The sequence below is a fragment of the Rhinoraja longicauda genome, chromosome 31 (genome assembly GCF_053455715.1).
Source record: "Rhinoraja longicauda isolate Sanriku21f chromosome 31, sRhiLon1.1, whole genome shotgun sequence".
Lineage (NCBI taxonomy): Eukaryota > Metazoa > Chordata > Chondrichthyes > Rajiformes > Arhynchobatidae > Rhinoraja > Rhinoraja longicauda.
In genome coordinates this window covers 18,443,445-18,461,448 of record NC_135983.1, presented here as the reverse complement: position 1 = coordinate 18,461,448, position 18,004 = coordinate 18,443,445, and the positions used below count along the sequence as shown (strand labels likewise).

The 18,004-nt window shown below is 38.1% G+C and overlaps 1 protein-coding gene across 2 annotated transcripts in view; it reads left to right on the top strand.

The window, feature by feature from the left end:
* The window catches only part of usp20 (ubiquitin specific peptidase 20), a 47,263-nt gene extending 29,773 nt beyond the window's left edge, over nucleotides 1-17,490 (top strand). For both annotated transcript variants that reach the window (XM_078426236.1, XM_078426235.1), the window contains 6 exons: nucleotides 605-686; nucleotides 1,583-1,691; nucleotides 4,363-4,465; nucleotides 8,028-8,096; nucleotides 8,688-8,878; nucleotides 10,364-17,490. In XM_078426236.1, the coding sequence (XP_078282362.1) occupies nucleotides 605-686; nucleotides 1,583-1,691; nucleotides 4,363-4,465; nucleotides 8,028-8,096; nucleotides 8,688-8,845 (521 nt within the window). In that variant the 3' untranslated portion in view covers nucleotides 8,846-8,878; nucleotides 10,364-17,490. The remainder of the gene's footprint in view (nucleotides 1-604; nucleotides 687-1,582; nucleotides 1,692-4,362; nucleotides 4,466-8,027; nucleotides 8,097-8,687; nucleotides 8,879-10,363) is intronic.
* Nucleotides 17,491-18,004: the final 514 nt, after the last annotated feature.

Below are 18,004 nucleotides of genomic sequence, written 5' to 3'. Positions count from 1 at the left end.
ATTTCAAGACCTGGTTAATACGACAGTAGTAGTATCAAATGACTTGATTCTGGAAGGGCAAGTTCAAATCCCTCTATAGCAGGAGGGAAATTTAAATTCAAATAGTTAAAATAAATCTGGGATTTTAAGTAAAATCACTATCATAATCGTTGCGGCTACTTGGAATGTTATGAAATCTGACCTGGTTCACTCATGCCCTTTGGGGAAGGAAATCTATTCTTACTGAATTTGGATGAAATGTAACTACATGCACATAGCAGTTACAAGTCGACTACTTTGCTATCTGAAATGACTGAGCACCCCACTCTGTTATAGAGAGGTACAGCATGGAAACTGATCCTATGGCCAGCTGTGTAGGAAGGAACTGCAGATGCTGGTTTACACCGAAGTAACAATCTAGGTCTTTGTTCTAAAAACACATTTTTATAAGTAAATCTCGGATGTTTTTGAGAAATGTAAAGTTACAGAGGATATGCTTATTTGCCATTAGATGTGTTGTTCAAGAAGTGCAAAATACTTAAAGATGCCGATTTTTTTGCATTTTCAGTAGTGATTTAGTTTCCTATTTTCTAATGATTGTGGGTGACACTTTATTTGCTTACAGGTATTCCTCCAAATAAATATAATTACATTGATGATCTGGTAGTGATTCTGCCCCAAAATGTATGGGAATATCTCCATAATAGGTAGGTGTGAAGAAACTCCTCAGATTTGATACGTGCAATGTGTTTTAAAATTTGAAGTATTTTTTTGCTTTTAGATTCAGCTGTGCTATTTTGGAGAGGCTGAACAGAGAGCATCTAATCCCTCATACAAAATGGTGTAATCAATGGTTTTATTTGTATGGCTGTCAGCCATTATAGACTCACTCAGAGTGTCGTGTGCATTTGGCGTTCCTATCTTGGAATGGATAAATCTCTGTTCATGATTTTGAGGATATGATAAGAGACTGAGTAAATCTCAGTTGCGTTCAATAGAGATGAGGAAAAGTTGATGTGATTAAGATACAAAGAACTGCAGATGCTGGAATCCTGAGTGAAACATAAAGTGCTGGAGGAACTAAATGGGTCGGGCAGCACCTGTGGAGGAAATGGACAGGCAACATTTTGATTTGGGACGCTTCAGATTGATTATAGTTATGGGGAGACAGCTGGAAAAGAGAAGTGAGGGTGAGAATCCATGTTTACTGAAGAAAGAAAACATCTCGGATGTCCCATGATTGAGATCTCGAAATGATTGAGTTCTTTAAAGTAATTTAAAGAAATTGGCAGGATAGGTACGATTTCCTTTAATTAGAATTGAACTAGAATTATGCTACTTGAAAAATAATTCTGCAAAAATATGTTAATTGATGCATGATGATTATCCTGGTATGTCCAGAAGATCACGAATGTTATTTAGTCAAGATGTTTAAAAATACCATTTATTTGGCAAGGAAGGATATCGAGGAATAAGGAGACAGTTCGAAGAATTGGGGTTTAACAAGATAAAGGTGGCCATGCCTAATGTTACATTTGGCATTCTTCCTGATCAAATAACAAAATTGCTACATGTCTCAATATTCTTGTCTTGATTGTGGCAGGTTTGGAGGTGGCCCTTCTGTGAACCATTTATACATCTGTTCCATTTGCCAAGTAGAAATTGAGGCAATTGCTAAAAGGAGGAAAATGGAAGTAGACACTTTTATAAAGGTCAGAGATCACTGTACATCATCCTAAAGGGGGAGCTAGATTTGTAACTGAATTTATAACTGTTTATTAATTGTACAATTGCCTTATAAATGTTTGAGAACATTGAATTTGTTTACACCTATGATCAGTAAATTTCTTGTGCGTGAAATGCCGGTACTCTATCCTGGTACAATTGGTAAACGTTCCTCTGTCTCACCCATACATCACATCAAAGTAACATTCTGCTCCTGACTTCTGTCTCTATTTCCGTCTTTAGCTATTGCAGGAGTACAGCCTTGGACACTTTCCTCTGTCCCAGCTGTGGGCTGTTAAATATCAGTGCCACCCTAGAGATAATAATTAGTGATGAAAGCTATTATGTATAAAAATATAACATTTGTACTTCTGTTAATTTGTATACTGCTGTGTTTTGAAATGAAGTTCTCTACATTAGATGTAGATTGAGTTAGAGCAAAGCAAGTATTTTTTAGCATATACCACCCAACAACAAGGGCACAGCGGTATAGTTGCTGCATTACAGCGCTTGCTGTGCCAGAGACCCGGGTTCGATCCCGACTACAGGTGCTGTCCGTACGGTGTTTGTACGTTCTCCCAGTGACCTGAGTGGGTTTTCTCCAAGATCTTAGGTTTCCTCCCACACTAAAAGATGTACAGGTTTGTAGGTTGATTGGCTTAGTATAAGTGTAAATTGTCCCTAGTGTGTGGGCTCACTGGTCGGAACGGACTCAGTGGGTAAAAAAGGGCCTGTTTCCGCACTGTTTCTCTAAACTAAACAAAAGAATGATCTAACTTGGCGTTGTGTTGCTTTCAGGGTGACTGTTATTGAAAAGAAAGCTAACTCTATTTACGAGAACATTGTTTTTCAAATAGAATCCCTTGTTCCTCATTAAAAAGCTTATCAGAGCCATGGTCATAGAACAGCACAGGACCAGGCCGTTCGACCCATAATTCCCATGCTGAACATGATGTCAAGTTAAACTAGTCTCCTCTGCCTGCATCCATCCAATCCCTGCATTTATGCATGTGGATATGAGCATCTGTTTTGGAATTTTTTGTAACTGCCAATTTGACCGATTTGTTGCAAAATTAAAAGATTTATGATTTAAAATCTTCGTCCAACCAAACAAATTTTCAGCTGTTGGAGAGGCCCAGAGAGTATTTGGAGAAATGTCAGGGCAGGCAGTTGTGCTGGGTGGGGGTGGTTGGAGTCCATACACTCAGCATTAAGTTGTCAGGATGGGAATGTAAAATAATCAAAAAGGGTAATTGAATGCTGTCCTGGTATGCAGCCGCCTACTATAAAAGGATAGAAATTATGTTGTAGAAATAGAAAGCTACAGTTAGACCACACCAAGAAAACGGCGTTTACAATAAGAATAAGGTTATGGGGTGTTTAGATTAAAATGTTTAAGATGTGAAAGAAATCTAATGTGGGAACTATTTCTAATGATTGGAGAACAGGACTGGGGAACACATTCTAGAAATAGAGCCATACCTTCCTGAAGTGAAGTTAACATGCATGAAATGGTGGTAGATCTTTGAAACTCTGATCCACATACCAATGGAAAACTTTAAAAATGCTGAGTTTAAACATGCGGATAAAGATGAAATGTAGGCTCTAAATAAATCTTTCCATTTAACGCAAAGTGAAAGAAAAATGAGTGTTTCATATGGTCCTTATCCAGGGACAATGATTAATTAAATGAAGAAAGCTTCTGATTTGTACAGTTTATTAGAATAGAGTAGAAAAGTTTAGAAGTACAATTTCATATTAGCAGTGGTTTGAGAGCATTGTTGTGAATGAGCATTTTTGGTGGATTAACTTTAAATTTGAGACTGCTAAATTTTGGGTAAGTAAAGTTATTAAGAGGTGTCAGACGAAAATGGCAGATTAAAAATTGGTTTTGATCTTTGAATAACCGAACACATCGGGGGAACAAATAGCTTGTTCATGTTCGAAATTCCCGCATCATTTCATGGAGATGTAATTTTATATCAGAATTTCCTGATTTCATAAAAATAAACTTGCTCAACACATCTCCTTTAAATTTTAACCCTCTCATTTTAAAACCATGCCCTCTAGTATTTAATTTTTCCATCCTGGGAAAAATAATTCTGACTGCCTATCCTATCCACGCCTCTCATAATTTTATATACTTCTGCCTGTAACATGGCATTCCAGAGAAAACGATCCAAGTCTGTCAAACCTTTCCCTGTAGCTAATGCCTCTTAATCCAGAATTCTGGTAAACCTCCTCTGCACCCTTTCCAAAGCCTTGCATTCTTTCTGTAATGGGGTGATCAGAACTGCATACAATACTCCAAATTTGTTTTCTAGTTGAATTTGAACAACTGATAATTTATTATATATTTGTTGCTGTCATTGCATCTAATGTGTCTAAAGTTGCGGTTAGAAAGAATTTAATTGTTCTGGTTCATATCTGTGCATATGACAAATAAACACTCTGGACTCTTGGTTGACTTACATACTTTCCAATTGATGATGGACACTTGAAGCACACGCACTGCAGTCAGTTTACATACAATAAGTTCTCAAAGACAGAGTAATCATGAATAGATTAACTGTTTTATTTAGAACTGTTTTATTTAGAATGATGATGAAGTAAACACAACTTTTTTGTGATATTTCTTCTCATTATCTTTCCATCTAGCTAAACAAAGCGTTCCAGGCTGAGGAATCTCCCGGTGTTATATACTGCATTAGTATGCAGTGGTTCCGCGAGTGGGAAGGTTTTGTTAAAGGCAAAGATAATGGTAAGAAATATTAGATGGAAATGTTTCCAGTAAGCCAAATAGATTAGCAATTTCCTTGAATCCCAGTAAAATTCACATGTAGAATCTGTATTTTATCTGAACAATTAAATAATTTAAAAAAAATGATATCATTTTTTTTTTAATTGCCGTCACTTAATCACGTGATTTTAAAACCAGGTTCACCTTTGAAAAGTATATATAGACAGCCAGTCCTAAGAATGCAAACTTGTTTGCCTTATAATTCCTAAGAACCATAGATTCGCCAACCTAGCAGTTGTACTATATGCAGGAAATGGAGTTGTAGACAAGTATAGCATTCAGAAACCCGTGTGAGATTTTTGTGGTTAACTATCTCCAAAATTCTGCATATTTCTTTATGGTTACAAAAATATTATGAAATCTTTGGATTTTCTTTTCTCTGAGATGTTAAGGAAAGTACAGCATTCCTTGAAGTAAGGAATTAAAAGTATTGTATATGAATGCGCGAAGTATAAGAAGTAAAGTAGATGAGCTTGAGGCTCAGTTAGAGGTTGGTAGATATGACATTGTGGGGATTACAGAGACGTGGCTGCAGGAGGATCGGGCCTGGGAACTTAATATTCAGGGTTATACATCCTATAGAAAGGACAGGCAGGTGGGCAGAGGCGGTGGGGTAGCTCTGCTGGTGAGGGACGAAATTCAGTCCCATGCGAGGGGCGACATAGGGACTGAAGAGGTAGAGTTACTGTGGATTGAGTTGAGGAATTGTAAAGGCAAGAAGACACTAATTGGTGTTATCTACAGATCCCCAAATAGTAGCCCGGATGTAGGGTGTAAGTTGCAGCAGGAGTTAAAACTGGCATGTAAGAAAGGTAATGCCACTGTGGTGATGGGGGATTTCAATATGCAGGTAGACTGGGAAAATCAGGTTGGTTCTGGACCCCAAGAAAGAGAGTTTGTAGAGTGCCTCTGAGATGGATTCTTAGAACAGCTTGTGATGGAGCCTATTAGAGAAAAGGCAATTCTGGATTTAGTGTTGTCCAATGAACCAGATTTGATAAAGAGAACTTGAGGTAAAGGAACCGCTTGGAGGTAGTGATCATAATATGATTAGTTTTAATCTGCAATTTGAGAAGAAGGTTAAATCAGTGTCAGTGTTGCAGTTGAACAAAGGGGACTATGAAGCATGAGAGAAGAGCTGGTCAAGGTAGACTGGAAAGGGATCCCAGCAGGAATGAAGGTGGAACAGCAATGGCAGGAATTTCTGGGCATAATCTGGAAGATGCAGGATTATTTCATTCCAAAAAGGAAGAAAGATTCTAAGGGGAGTAGCAGGCAACTGTGGCTGGCAAGGGAAGTTAGGGATGGAATAAAACTAAAAGAAAAGATGTATAACACAGCAAAGAGTAGCAGGAAGCCAGAGGATTGGGAAACTTTCATAGGACAACAGAAGGTATCAAAACAGGCAATACGGGCTGAAAAGATGAAGTTCGAGGGGAAGCTGGCCAAGAATATAAAGAAGGACAGTAAAAGCTTCTTTAGATATGTTAAGAGAAAAAGAGTAAAGTCAAATGTGGGTCCCTTGAAGGCAGACACGGGTGAAATTATTATGGGTAACAACGAAATGGCAGAAGAGTTGAACAGGTACTTCGGATCTGTCTTCACTAAGGAAGACACAAACAATCTCCCAGATGTACTGGAGGACAGAGGATCTAGGGGGGGTAGAGGAACTGAAAGAAATTTTTATTAGGCGAAAAATAGTATTGGGTAGACTAATGGGACTGAAGGATGATAAATCCCCTGGGCCTGATGGTCTGCATCCCATGGTCCTCAGGGAGGTGGCTCTGGAAATAGTGGACGCATTGGTGATCATTTTCCAATGTTCAATAGATTCAGGATCAGTTCCTGTGGATTGGAGGATTGCTAATGTTGTCCCACTTTTCAAGAAAGGAGCGAGGGGGAAAACGGGGAATTACAGACCAGTTAGCCTGACTTCGGTGGTGGGAAAGATGCTGGAGTCGATTATTAAAGAGGTAATAACGGTGCATTTGGATAGCAGTAAAAGGATAAGTCCAAGTCAGCATGGGTTTATGAAAGGGAAATCATGCTTGACTAATCTTCTGGAATTTTTTGCGGATGTGACAAGTAAAATGGATGAAGGGGAGCCAGTGGACGTAGTGTATCTAGACTTTCAGAAAGCCTTTGATAAGGTCCCGTGACTAAAATTAGAGCACATGGTATTGGGGGTAGGGTGTTGACATGGATAGAAAATTGGTTGGCAGACAGGAAGCAAAGAGTAGGAGTAAACGGGTCCTTTTCAGAATGGCAGGCAGTGGCGAGTGGAGTGCCGCAAGGCTCGGAGTTGGGGCCACAACTGTTTACCATATATATTAATAATTTGGAAGAGGGAATTAGAAGCAACACTAGTAAGTTTGCGGATGACACAAAGCTGGCTGGCAGTGTAAACTGTGAAGAGGATGTTAGGAGGTTGCAGGGTGACCTGGACAGGTTGAGTGAGTGGGCAGATGCGTGGCAGATGCAGTATAATATAGATAAATATGAGGTTATCCACTTTGGCGGCAAAAACAAGGAGGCAGATTATTATCGCAATGATGTTAGGTTAGGTAAGGGGGAGGTGCAGCGAGACCTGGGTGTCCTTGTACACCAGTCACTGAAAGTTGGCGTGCAGGTACAGCAGGCAGTGAAGAAAGCTAATGGCATGAGGTACAGCAGGCAGTGAAGAAAGCTAATGGCATGATGGCCTTCATAACAAGAGGATTTCAGTATAGGAGTAAAGAGGTTCTTCTGCAGTTGTATAGGACCCTGGTAAGACCACATCTGGAGTATTGTGTACAGTTTTGGTCTCCTAATTTGAGGAAGGACATCCTTGTAATTGAGGCAGAGCAGCGCAGGTTCACGAGATTGATCCCTGGGATGGCGGGACTGTCATATGAGGAAAGATTGAAAAGACTAGGCTTGTATTCACTGGAGTTTAGAAGGATGAGAGGGGATCTTATAGAAACATATATAAAATTATAAAAGGACTGGACAAGCTAGATGCAGGAAACATGTTCCCAATATTGGGCAAGTCCAGAACCAGGGGGCACAGTCTTAGAATAAAGGGGAGGCCATTTAAAACTGAGGTGAGAAGAAACTTTTTCACCCAGAGAGTTGTGAATGTGTGGAATTCTCTGCCACAGAGGGCAGTGGAAGCCAAATCACTGGATGGATTTAAGAGAGAGTTAGATAGAGCTCTAGGGGCTAGTGGAATCAAGGGATGTGGGGGGAAGGCAGGCACGGGTTATTGACAGGCTGGCTCAAAGGGCTGAATGGCCTCCTCCTGCACCTATTTTCTATGTTTCTATGTTTCGATTGGATAATAGTTCGGCGGGAGAGTTCGCAATAGAATATTCACACGCACATTTGGATAGGAGTAGACATGGATTAATTGACCTTTTCTGACTGCAGACTATTTCAGACTCCTTTGCATTGAAAGCAACTGGAAATACTGGAAACTAAGTATTTATGGTTTTGAAACAGCTGAGATGACCTCTCAATGCATTTATCTTCTTTTCTCCCCCAGAACCTCCAGGTCCAATAGACAACAGCAAAATTGCGGTCATTAAAGGTGGTCATGTCCAACTTAAACAAGGTATGGATCCAAATGGTTTGCTTCCTATGCAATTGTGATTGAAATATAAAATGTTTCAAAATAGTATTATTTTCTTCAAATATGTACCCCATTTAAAAGCATTGATTTTTTTTGTGGTGGCATGCGGCTATACTGGCAATTCTTAAAGATTTAAACATTGTTTTGTTTTACAGTCATGTGACATGTTTTTATTAATTGTGTACTGGCATTTTATTGAATACATAAAAAAGTACGGTTAAAAGAATGGAATATTGGCATCAATGATAATAGAGATCGAAAGTGGTGGCAAGTGTAAGATGGAGACGCAAGGAACTGCAGGTGCTGGAATCTTGAGCAAAACGCACAGTCCTGGAGAAACTCTGTTTGTCAGGCAGCACAGGGAATGGATAGATGACATTTCAGGTCGAGACCTGAAAAATCTGAAGGGTTACCTTTACATTCCCTCCACAGATACTGCCTGACCTGCTGAATACCTCCCAGCACTTTGTGCTGTGCTGGTTGAAGATGTAAATCTTGTACTATAGATTGAGATTGCTTTGCTGAGTTCTCTCTCATTGCAAACCATAATTTTAATTTCTAATTTTAAATTAGGTGCTGATTATGGTCAGATTTCCGAGGGAACCTGGAACTACCTGTTTACTCTCTACAGTGGTGGACCGGAAATTGCCATGCGGCAGAATGTCATTCAAGCTGATTTGGACAGTCCCCAGGGAGAGCGGAAAATAGAAGCCGAAACCCGTGCTGTGTGATGATAGAACTGGCTTCAAATAACTGGTTGAAAGGTACATTTGTGCAGGAGGAGATAAATGTCTCAGACTTTCTTATGGAACCAATGATATTGTTAAGAGGTTAATTGACCTTTTTCTTTAAAAAAATTGAATTTGAGACCGTTTTGAGTGGGCTCATTGGTCTACATCCCCTGCTCCAATGTTCCCCTGATTTGTGCAAAGATTTTACAAACTTCTGATAACTCTTGGTAGGGTAGGAAAGTTAACATCAATTAACTGCATTGTAAACTTCAATTTAGCAAAATATCTCAATGCACTTCATAGGAACATGACACAGGAGCATCGGACATTCATCCACACAGAGAGATATTAGGATAAATAACCAAACGTTTGACCAAGGAGCAAGGTTTTGAGGAGCTTTGGGGGTGGAATTTTAGAGAAAGAGCTTTGGGGGTGGAATTTTAGAGTTTAAGACAACTACAAATCGTGGATCCATTTTTTAACTGATAAGACCAAAATTGGAGACATGCAGAGAGCCTTAATAGGTTGTAGGGCTGGAGGATGTTGCAAAGTTGAGGAGATATGATGCTATGGAGAGATGAGACTGTAAGGAGATTTAAAAGCACAGATGTGAATTTTAGAGCTTCGTTATTGCTGGTCTGAGTAGATCTGTGGATTTTGCTTATAGATGAAAGAGATCAAATTAGGCTGTGTTTTAAATGAGTTTTATATTTATTGCATGTGGATGAGGATAATCAATTTTTAGAGTTCACAAAAGGAATCCTTATTAACTATCCCATCTTAAAGAATTGAACTTCTGCTAACTTGCTCAATATAACACACTGACTTTCTCATTAATGTGATGTGGGCATTCCTGGCAAAGCTAATGTCCATTCTTAATTACCCTTCAGAAACCAGTGGTTAAATTGCTCCATGTGAGGTTTTGTCACAGAGACGCCAAAGAAAATGATATATTGGTTCTCGTCATGGAACTTTGTGATAGAAGGCTGTCCACTGAGTGAAAGAGTTTTCAGTTTTAGTAGATGTTGTCAAATTGCCACATTGCAGCAATTCAAGCTAGATTTTTTTGTCAAGTGGGTCACTCGCTGATCTTCTAGTTTTCTCTTGGAGCTACGGTATTTAGCTGGTTCAGTTAAGTTTCTGGTAAGTAATGATGCTTGGCTTAGTAATTGGAGGATATTATTATTGGAGGATTGGAAATAGAAATGCAGTTAAATGTTAAAGGAGCTAGTTAGATATCCTGCTGTAGTAATGGTTAGCACCTGGTAATCTGGTGCCACGAAATGATTTATTCTACTTGCCATCCCAAGATCTGCCTTCCCTTTTTGTCAGGTGTGCTAATTATCTCAATGACTTCATTTTGCAAGTTGTCTTTTTTCAGCAATGAAGTTTAACAAACCAAAAATTAAAGCAACAGATGGAAATAAAAGTAGAACTGATCAGCAGGGGAATCCTAATGCAATGGTTCAACCAAAAACCCTAATGGACTAACAAGGGATTAACCTTTTTGTTTTGCAGGTTATGATACTGAGCTGAAGGTTGTGAAAACTGCAACTTTTGCACCTGTGATGAATCTATGTGAGCACTTTGTAATTTAACTGTAGAAATTATCTTTTTTTTAAAACAAAACATTTTATTTCTTCTTGACTAATTGTATAGCTAAATCAAAAGAGTGCTTGACATTATACATTGTATAGTAAAGAGTGCTTTGGGACCATTATGCTGTACCAGCCTAAACCCGACTGTATTTCTTTAGAGGCTACATTTTTGTCTATCCAATGTGTATCGATAAAAGTTCATGTGTTCTGTTAAGTAGGTCAGCCATTTTTATTTTTAAAAGCGCCTCTGTGGCAGACCTATGACGCATGCGACACCCAGCTGAAGTGATCTTGAACCTGGCACGTTAAGTGTATTCTTCACGTAGAAGATTTGTTTGAGAAAATTTGGTTGTTTACTGTACAGTGAAGAAATGGAAAAGTGGTAATGTTGTGACGACAATTGACAGCTGTGTAAGAAATAACACAGAAGACCAGTGTGGAGACAAGAAACCGCGGATGCTGGAATCTTGATCAAAACATAAAGCGCTGGAGTAAGTCAGCAGGTCAGGCAGCATCTGGGGAGGCAGGCAACATCAATGTTTGCTTCGGGACCTTCAGCTTGAACAAAGGTCCCTACCTGAAAAGTCGTCTGTCCATTCCCTCCATAGTTGCCACCTGACCGGCTGAGTTACTCCACCACTTTGTGTTTGGACAGAAAAACAGTGATCAGGTTAGCTGCAGAGAACTAGTTCTTTTCTCTTCAGTGTGATCTTAATAAGCTTCATGTAATTTGGTGCCATGAGCTTTCTACTGAAACTTGGCTGTATTGGCTTTATGCAGAAATAACAGGCAAATTTGTCTTTAAATGTCTGCTGAATGTATTGTTCAAGCTATTGAAAATGTTGCTTTGTTTCACTTTAACCTAAGCAGCAGCAATGGATTTCTTAAGCAGACAAGCAATTATCAATTTTACTTGCTACTTGGTTTTACCATTTCTATGCATCATTTCTTATACCTTGAGAGACAGGCAGCTCTTCATGAGTGCTGCTTTATGACTGGAGGTCAGGCTTGTAAGAGTTTGTGAGAAGGCAAACTTGTTCTCATTTTATAATTTCAACTTTGTTTTTCTAAAAGTAAACATTATCGAAAATCTCTCACTAGATTCGCATAGAAGATCAGGAATTCTTCAGAACAAGCTGCTTGCCTGACAAAAGTTTAAAACAGTTCGTTAGGGAAAAGCATATAATTTAAATTCTGCCTGATAAAGCAATTGGAAGGAACCACAGTTCCACAATTCCAATTAATTAAACAGAGCAACCATGTTTAGAATAAACACAGATCTTGAGAGTAGCAATTTAGAATGAGATGTGGGATTTGTGCAGTATAGATTGATAGTAAACTGCATAATATATTCAAGCTCTATGTACAAGTTGTTTTGAGGCTGGTATGGCAGCCCCGAAATCCCAGCTAGGGAGAATCCTTGGATTTTTCTGCACCACATGTTGTAGATGCACATGTCAAGGGTATGTTCAATATTAGAGATTATTTTTTGCACCATGGGATTTGAGAAATATGGGGAAAAGATTGGAAAGTAGAATTTGAGTAGATCTCATTGGTATGATCCTCGTGAATGTGAACCAAACTCAAGAGATCTCTTGTTATATTCTTCTTGACAAGTCATCGGTTGTTTTTGAATGGGCAGGTTGGTATGCTGACTTGCCTCGAAATTTAATTGGAATCTGAAGCAGTCATAAAAGATGATAATTTTAGAAAAATCAAACATAACTATTGATACAGTTACTTAACGTAACCCATAATTCAAGCACTACATTTTGATTTTGCTGTATTTCTTTGTTTAACTGAAATTATTGGATCTGTTATTTTAAATAATAAATTATCAGTGTACTGAATTGCTAAATTGTAGGATCTTGTGTGAATTAGTGATAATTCAGAAATTGATGTGCACTAAATTCACACATATATCTGAACCAATTCAAGGCTGCATCTGGCAGCTGACCAGCTAATTACAACATTTACATTGTTGGGTTTATATGATGGACTGTGCAATGAAGAACTGTAAATCTGGTCATTCTTATTTTTAAAAAAACAGGGAGCTTCTTCCTATTTAATCAGCAGTAAATGTCCTAACATCGGCATAACCTGTTTTGAATGTGATGTTTGGTTTTGCCTCACCTAAACGGATCTACATTCAGTCTGACAGAACGTATTTGGTTAAAAAGGAAATGCACAGTTCTTTTCAGCACAGTGCTATTAACTTGCATTGTAAAGATGTTGATGCATGTTCACAGTCTCTCCCCCACGCGTAGGAATTCAGTATATTACCAGTTAGCAGTAATATTAATCTGTTTTGGTAAAGTTGGACCTTTTGTTCAGGTTCTATTTGCATACTTAAATCTGCTTTAATACCACTTTCCCTGGCAAAATTCAGCTTCCAGTTCTTAGTCAATCTAGTTTCTATCCAGGCAGTCGAGTCCAAGAACATGGGAATTCAGTTTACTTGTATAACCACATATGTGCAATGTTTTTTAACAATCCATCATAGATAATTTAGCTGACTAATTTGTTTTTAATAATTGAGTAATAATTTTAAGCTTTGTGGTTAAGCACTATGTCAGTTTGGGTTTACTGAAAGTTTGCTCTCTGGTTTTGCTGTAAAGTTAGGGGTTCAGAGTTTGTTATCCAGATATTTGTGTTCAAAACGTCCTTGACCCCCGAAACATGACTTTCTTTTAGTTTTGTACTGAGGAGGGAGTAGGCAGAAGGCATTGGAATTCAAAATAGAAATGTTTGTAGAGCAAGCATACCAGTAAGTTGTGTCTATGTCAAAAAAGAGACGTTGGTTTCTGATAAACTACAATTTTAAACAGCTGGTGAGCATTTTCAATTATCTTTTCATTTCTTTCACTTCAAATGTTATTAGATGTTCGAGCTGGTACTACATCTTTCAAAAGAAATAATTTGGTGGTTCAAATATTCTGGTCCAAATATTCTGGTCCACTTTACTTTTTCTCAATACCAGATTGCTACCAATGTATAATTGTAAAACAGCTCTGATATTCTGCCCATGCAGATTGAGTTATTTCATACTTAAGTTGTCAAATGATTTTCCCCACCCACAAAAGGAAAATGCATGGTTCTGTATTTCCCAAGTAACTCGTTAACAAAAAACAATTTTGTTTTGAAAGGGAATCTAGAAATTGAGTGAAGGTGGGGGGAGGTGTTGGAGGTTGGAAATCCATCAACATTTACATATTTGTGTTTGAATCAAATAATAATAGATTCACCTTGCCTTTGCTCAGAGTTGTAATTTATGAGGGACATTACCAAAGTCATTTTAAAGAGCTGAAAAATTTACAAAATCGAGTTCCAACATTTTAAGATGCAGAAATAGTTAAGTGTAAAGCATGCTGCATGCAACGTGTAATGTATTGAATCATTTACAAAATGTGAGATCTACTGGTGAACTGTTGGGAGAGGGCTTTTGCAAATTAATAGTTATGTGGTGGAGGGATGAATATTAATCTGCACCATTTGTGTTGCATTTAGAAAAACATTCTTCTCCCTTGTACGGATTTGCTGGAGAAGACAGTGCCCTTTAGATTTTGTCTTGATCCTTCTCTGGTGAAAATTCCCTAATTCTTATAAGGCAGTACAATATTCACAGCTGTATCTTATTTGCAGAAAGGCAATTGTGTTGAGTATTTCCAGGCTACTTGAAACAGCCACGAGTACCATCCAAATGTAATGCATACAGTGCACAATAGGAATCACTTGTCTGTTGCAAAAGTGTATATATATTTCAATGTGATGTTTCTAAGAAATAATTTTCTTTTAAGCTCTTCGTGAAGGATTCTGATTTTATTGCAGAGGTACTTCAGAAGTTTGTAAGATAAAACATTGCACAAATTTATTTTTCGTAACTAAATATTTGTTCATAGCCTCCAGAATTTTCGTCACGATGAGCATCAACAATATTTGTTGCTCACATTTTAAAGCTTTTAATTTCTGAATGTAATTGAAGTAAATCAAACTATAAAGGCATTTTATGGGGTAGGTACAAGAAACAATTACCAATGTTTACAATTTTTAAATTGCAGCAAGTCCATTCCAGACTGAAATCAGAAATCATTTTTCCACATTGGAATTCACTCTCCAAAAGAATGTGGAAAAGTAGGTTAATTGTTTTTTTAAAATTGCTGAGGCCAATAGACACTTAAAATGGCATGGAGCAAAGATAGGTACAAATCAGCCATAGTTATCTTAAAAAGACAAAATTGCTCTGGAGACTTCTCATGTTGCCATGTTTCATACGTGGTGTGCTCCTGTTCAGAATTGGGGAATAGAGAAGCAATCTTCTCATGAGTCTTAACCCTGAAGTTTATTTGTTGCGTACGCTACAACTGGAGATCTACCCCTAAAATTGCTCCCAGTATCATTTGCCTTAAGAGATGGCAAATGTTTTTGGATTGAGGATTTGCTGTATCAGTGACAAATGACGATGTGGGGAACTAGGATTTGTACCCTGAGGTAACAAATTGTGACTTGAGGATGTTAGCAACAGACTGCCAAAAATGTTTTGAATTCCCCTTTGCAGGATTCCATTTGCTTTCATAAAGTCACTTTTAAGTGTTTTGAAACTGATGGTGTAATCAGTGCATATTAACTAATTTATCCCAAATATATTGAGGAAATCCTGTAAAGCTTTTTATTAAGTGCGCTATAGTTTGGAAGTCTCTAAAGATTTCGGTATGATCAAAGTTTGCTACTCCAGTTATAAAATGGAATGTGCATCACTTACATTGGCCAGATTGCTGATTTAATATCTTAACCTGCTACCTTGTAAAGGTGGAAATAATCTGCTGTAGTCTTTATCTTGTATAGTGATTACAAAATTGACACTTAAATTATTCTCACAATTACAAAACTTAGTATAGAGTTCCATTGTTGCTTCATAAGTAATGCAGATCTAAGTGCACAAGATATTTCAATAAAGTGAAATAAGTGGCATGAATAGTTTTGTTAATTCTTTCATTCCTTTTGTACAGTTTGAACTATTAACAGCATAACTAAATTTTACCAAAGTTGTGCAAATGATTTTAGTTTACTTTTTTCCTCAACGGTGTCCATTTTTTCCGTTCATTAGGCAATATCTTTTGGATGCACTTTACAAAGTTCCGTGTTATCCAAGCAGAACCTGCAAGGAGACTGTTACAGTGTCATTCAGAGCACGTACTGGAGGGTTTGTCCGCTGAGGTGGTATAGGTGAAGCTTAGAAATAAGAAAGGTTCAACCACTCTAATGTGATTGCATCATAGGCCCACAAATTGCAAGTAGGAGATAGAGGAGCAGATATGTAGACCGATTAATGAAACATGCCAAAGCAACCGTGTTCCCAATGTTGGGGGAGTCCAGAACCAGGGGCCACAGTTTAAGAATAAGGGGTGGGTCATTTAGAACGGAGATGAGGAAAAACTTTTTCAGTCAGAGAGTTGTAAATCTGTGGAATTCACTGCCTCAGAAGGCAGTAGAGGTCAATTTTCTGAATGCATTCAAGAGAGAGCTAGATAGACCTCTTAAGGATAGCGGAGTCAGGGGGTATGGGGAGAAGGCAGGAATGGGGTACTGATTGAGAATGATCAGCCATGATCACATTGAATGGTGGTGCTGGCTGGAAGGGCCGAATGGCCTACTCCTGCACCTATTGTCTATTGGGTTGTCTCAGTGGGTGGTTTTAACTTTTGCAATATTTACCGGGACTTGCCTAGTGCCAAAGTCTTTGACGGGGCAGAATTTGCGAGGTGTATCCAAGAGAGTTTCTTGAAATAGTATGTGGATAGTCCAACCCATGAAGGTAACATACTGGACCATGTGTTGGGAAATTAGCCTGGCCAGGTGACTAGTGTTTCTGTGGAAGAGTATTTTGGGGCAGGGAATTGCAGCACCTCATGTCAGTGGTAAGGAAACTATTGGAGAGGATTATTTGGGATAGGATTTACTCCCCTTTGGAAGAGAATGGGTTAATTCGGAACAGTCAGCATGAGCATCGCTTAATGATAATATGGCAATAAATTAAAAAAATCTTAACTCATTTGTCAAAAGATCTTTCTCTATTCAAACTCTGAGCTACTGTCCGACTAGTCAATGTCTCCACTTGATTAGCATCGTTAGCACACAATTATGATTGGTACGCAAAAACAACAATGGTCTTGCACTACAGAACTAAAATGGGTAATTCAGCTCTTCCATCATGCGATATGCTATTCAAATAAACACAATCCTTGAAGCAAACTAAAAAATGTGTGTGCGTTTTAATTGTTTTTAAAAAACATGGTGACACAAGGAGCATGTTGGCTTATTAAAAAAAGCACAAAGTGCTGGAGTAACTGAGACAGGAGCCTTCTTCAGTCTGACTCAAGGCATCCCCTGTTCATGTCCTCCAAAGATGTTTTCTGACTTGCTGAGTGACTCCAGCACTTAAAAAAAAAAAGGATGATGTTGATTTAAGGGAATGATCTTTTGAACCTAGTTTGCATTGACCAGACTGATCAGTGTTGTAATGGTGGACATCTGCAGGTAGATAGGACACTCTTTCTGCCTAAACTAGGGAACAATAGATTTAATATTGCTTGTGAAAGGGAAGCAAAAAAGGACACCAAATCAAACATTTAAAAATAATGATGGGGGTCTGAATTTTCACTGCCACGGACAGATTTTATGCTTTATGTGCTTTAATGCTGAGAGTGATGGTATAACTCTGAAGTTTGATTCCATGAGAACTAAAGCCAAAAGTGAGCTGCACTTAACAAATGACTTGTTGTGCATTTCAGATGGCAGTTCTTCGTACTGGTAACCATCAATTGCTGCGCAATTGCCTTGGTTGCTTTTTGCACAGTGGGAGCATGTTTGCATAATTAAAATGTGCTTGTTTCTTTCAGATAAATAAAAATACCATTTTTTTTTTTAGAGGGTGTGGGAACTTTTGCTTCCTTGACCTCTGAATCGTCTATAACATCTGCCTACTCTGTGCCTGTCACCGTTGTGTTGGATGTGGTTAATACTGTTAACTGAGTGGATTATTATTAAAATTTGGTTCAAACTTGACTCTAATTTAATCTTGCATCATTGTTTATACCATTACATTTTCATGCATGGGGAAGAGATTTTAAATGCATGCATATATCTCAATAGTTTAGGTGCCAAGGATAATAATCTTTTACACCATTGAAGATCAGATCAATAATTTCATGCTTTATGATAGTTGTGTATTTCCTTGATTTGATTCTTCTGTACTTTACTATGATTCTGAACATATTTGTTCACTTTTTGAGTCCTAAAGTGCTGCTCCCAACAACCTTTTATAATAAATGTTTAATTTAACGTGCAAAATCAGCACATTGCTTATCAGCTGCACATTTTTTTCTGAGTAGATTATTCATTTTAGAATAATCTGTCCTCAGTCCAGTGTGGTGTTAAGGAAGCATTGTACAAGATTAAACTTAAACGCAGATACTGTCTGCTCTCTCAGGTAGAATTAAATTACTCCACATTACTATTTGAAGAAAAGCAGTTATGTTTTTCTAGGTGCCTTGATCAATATTTA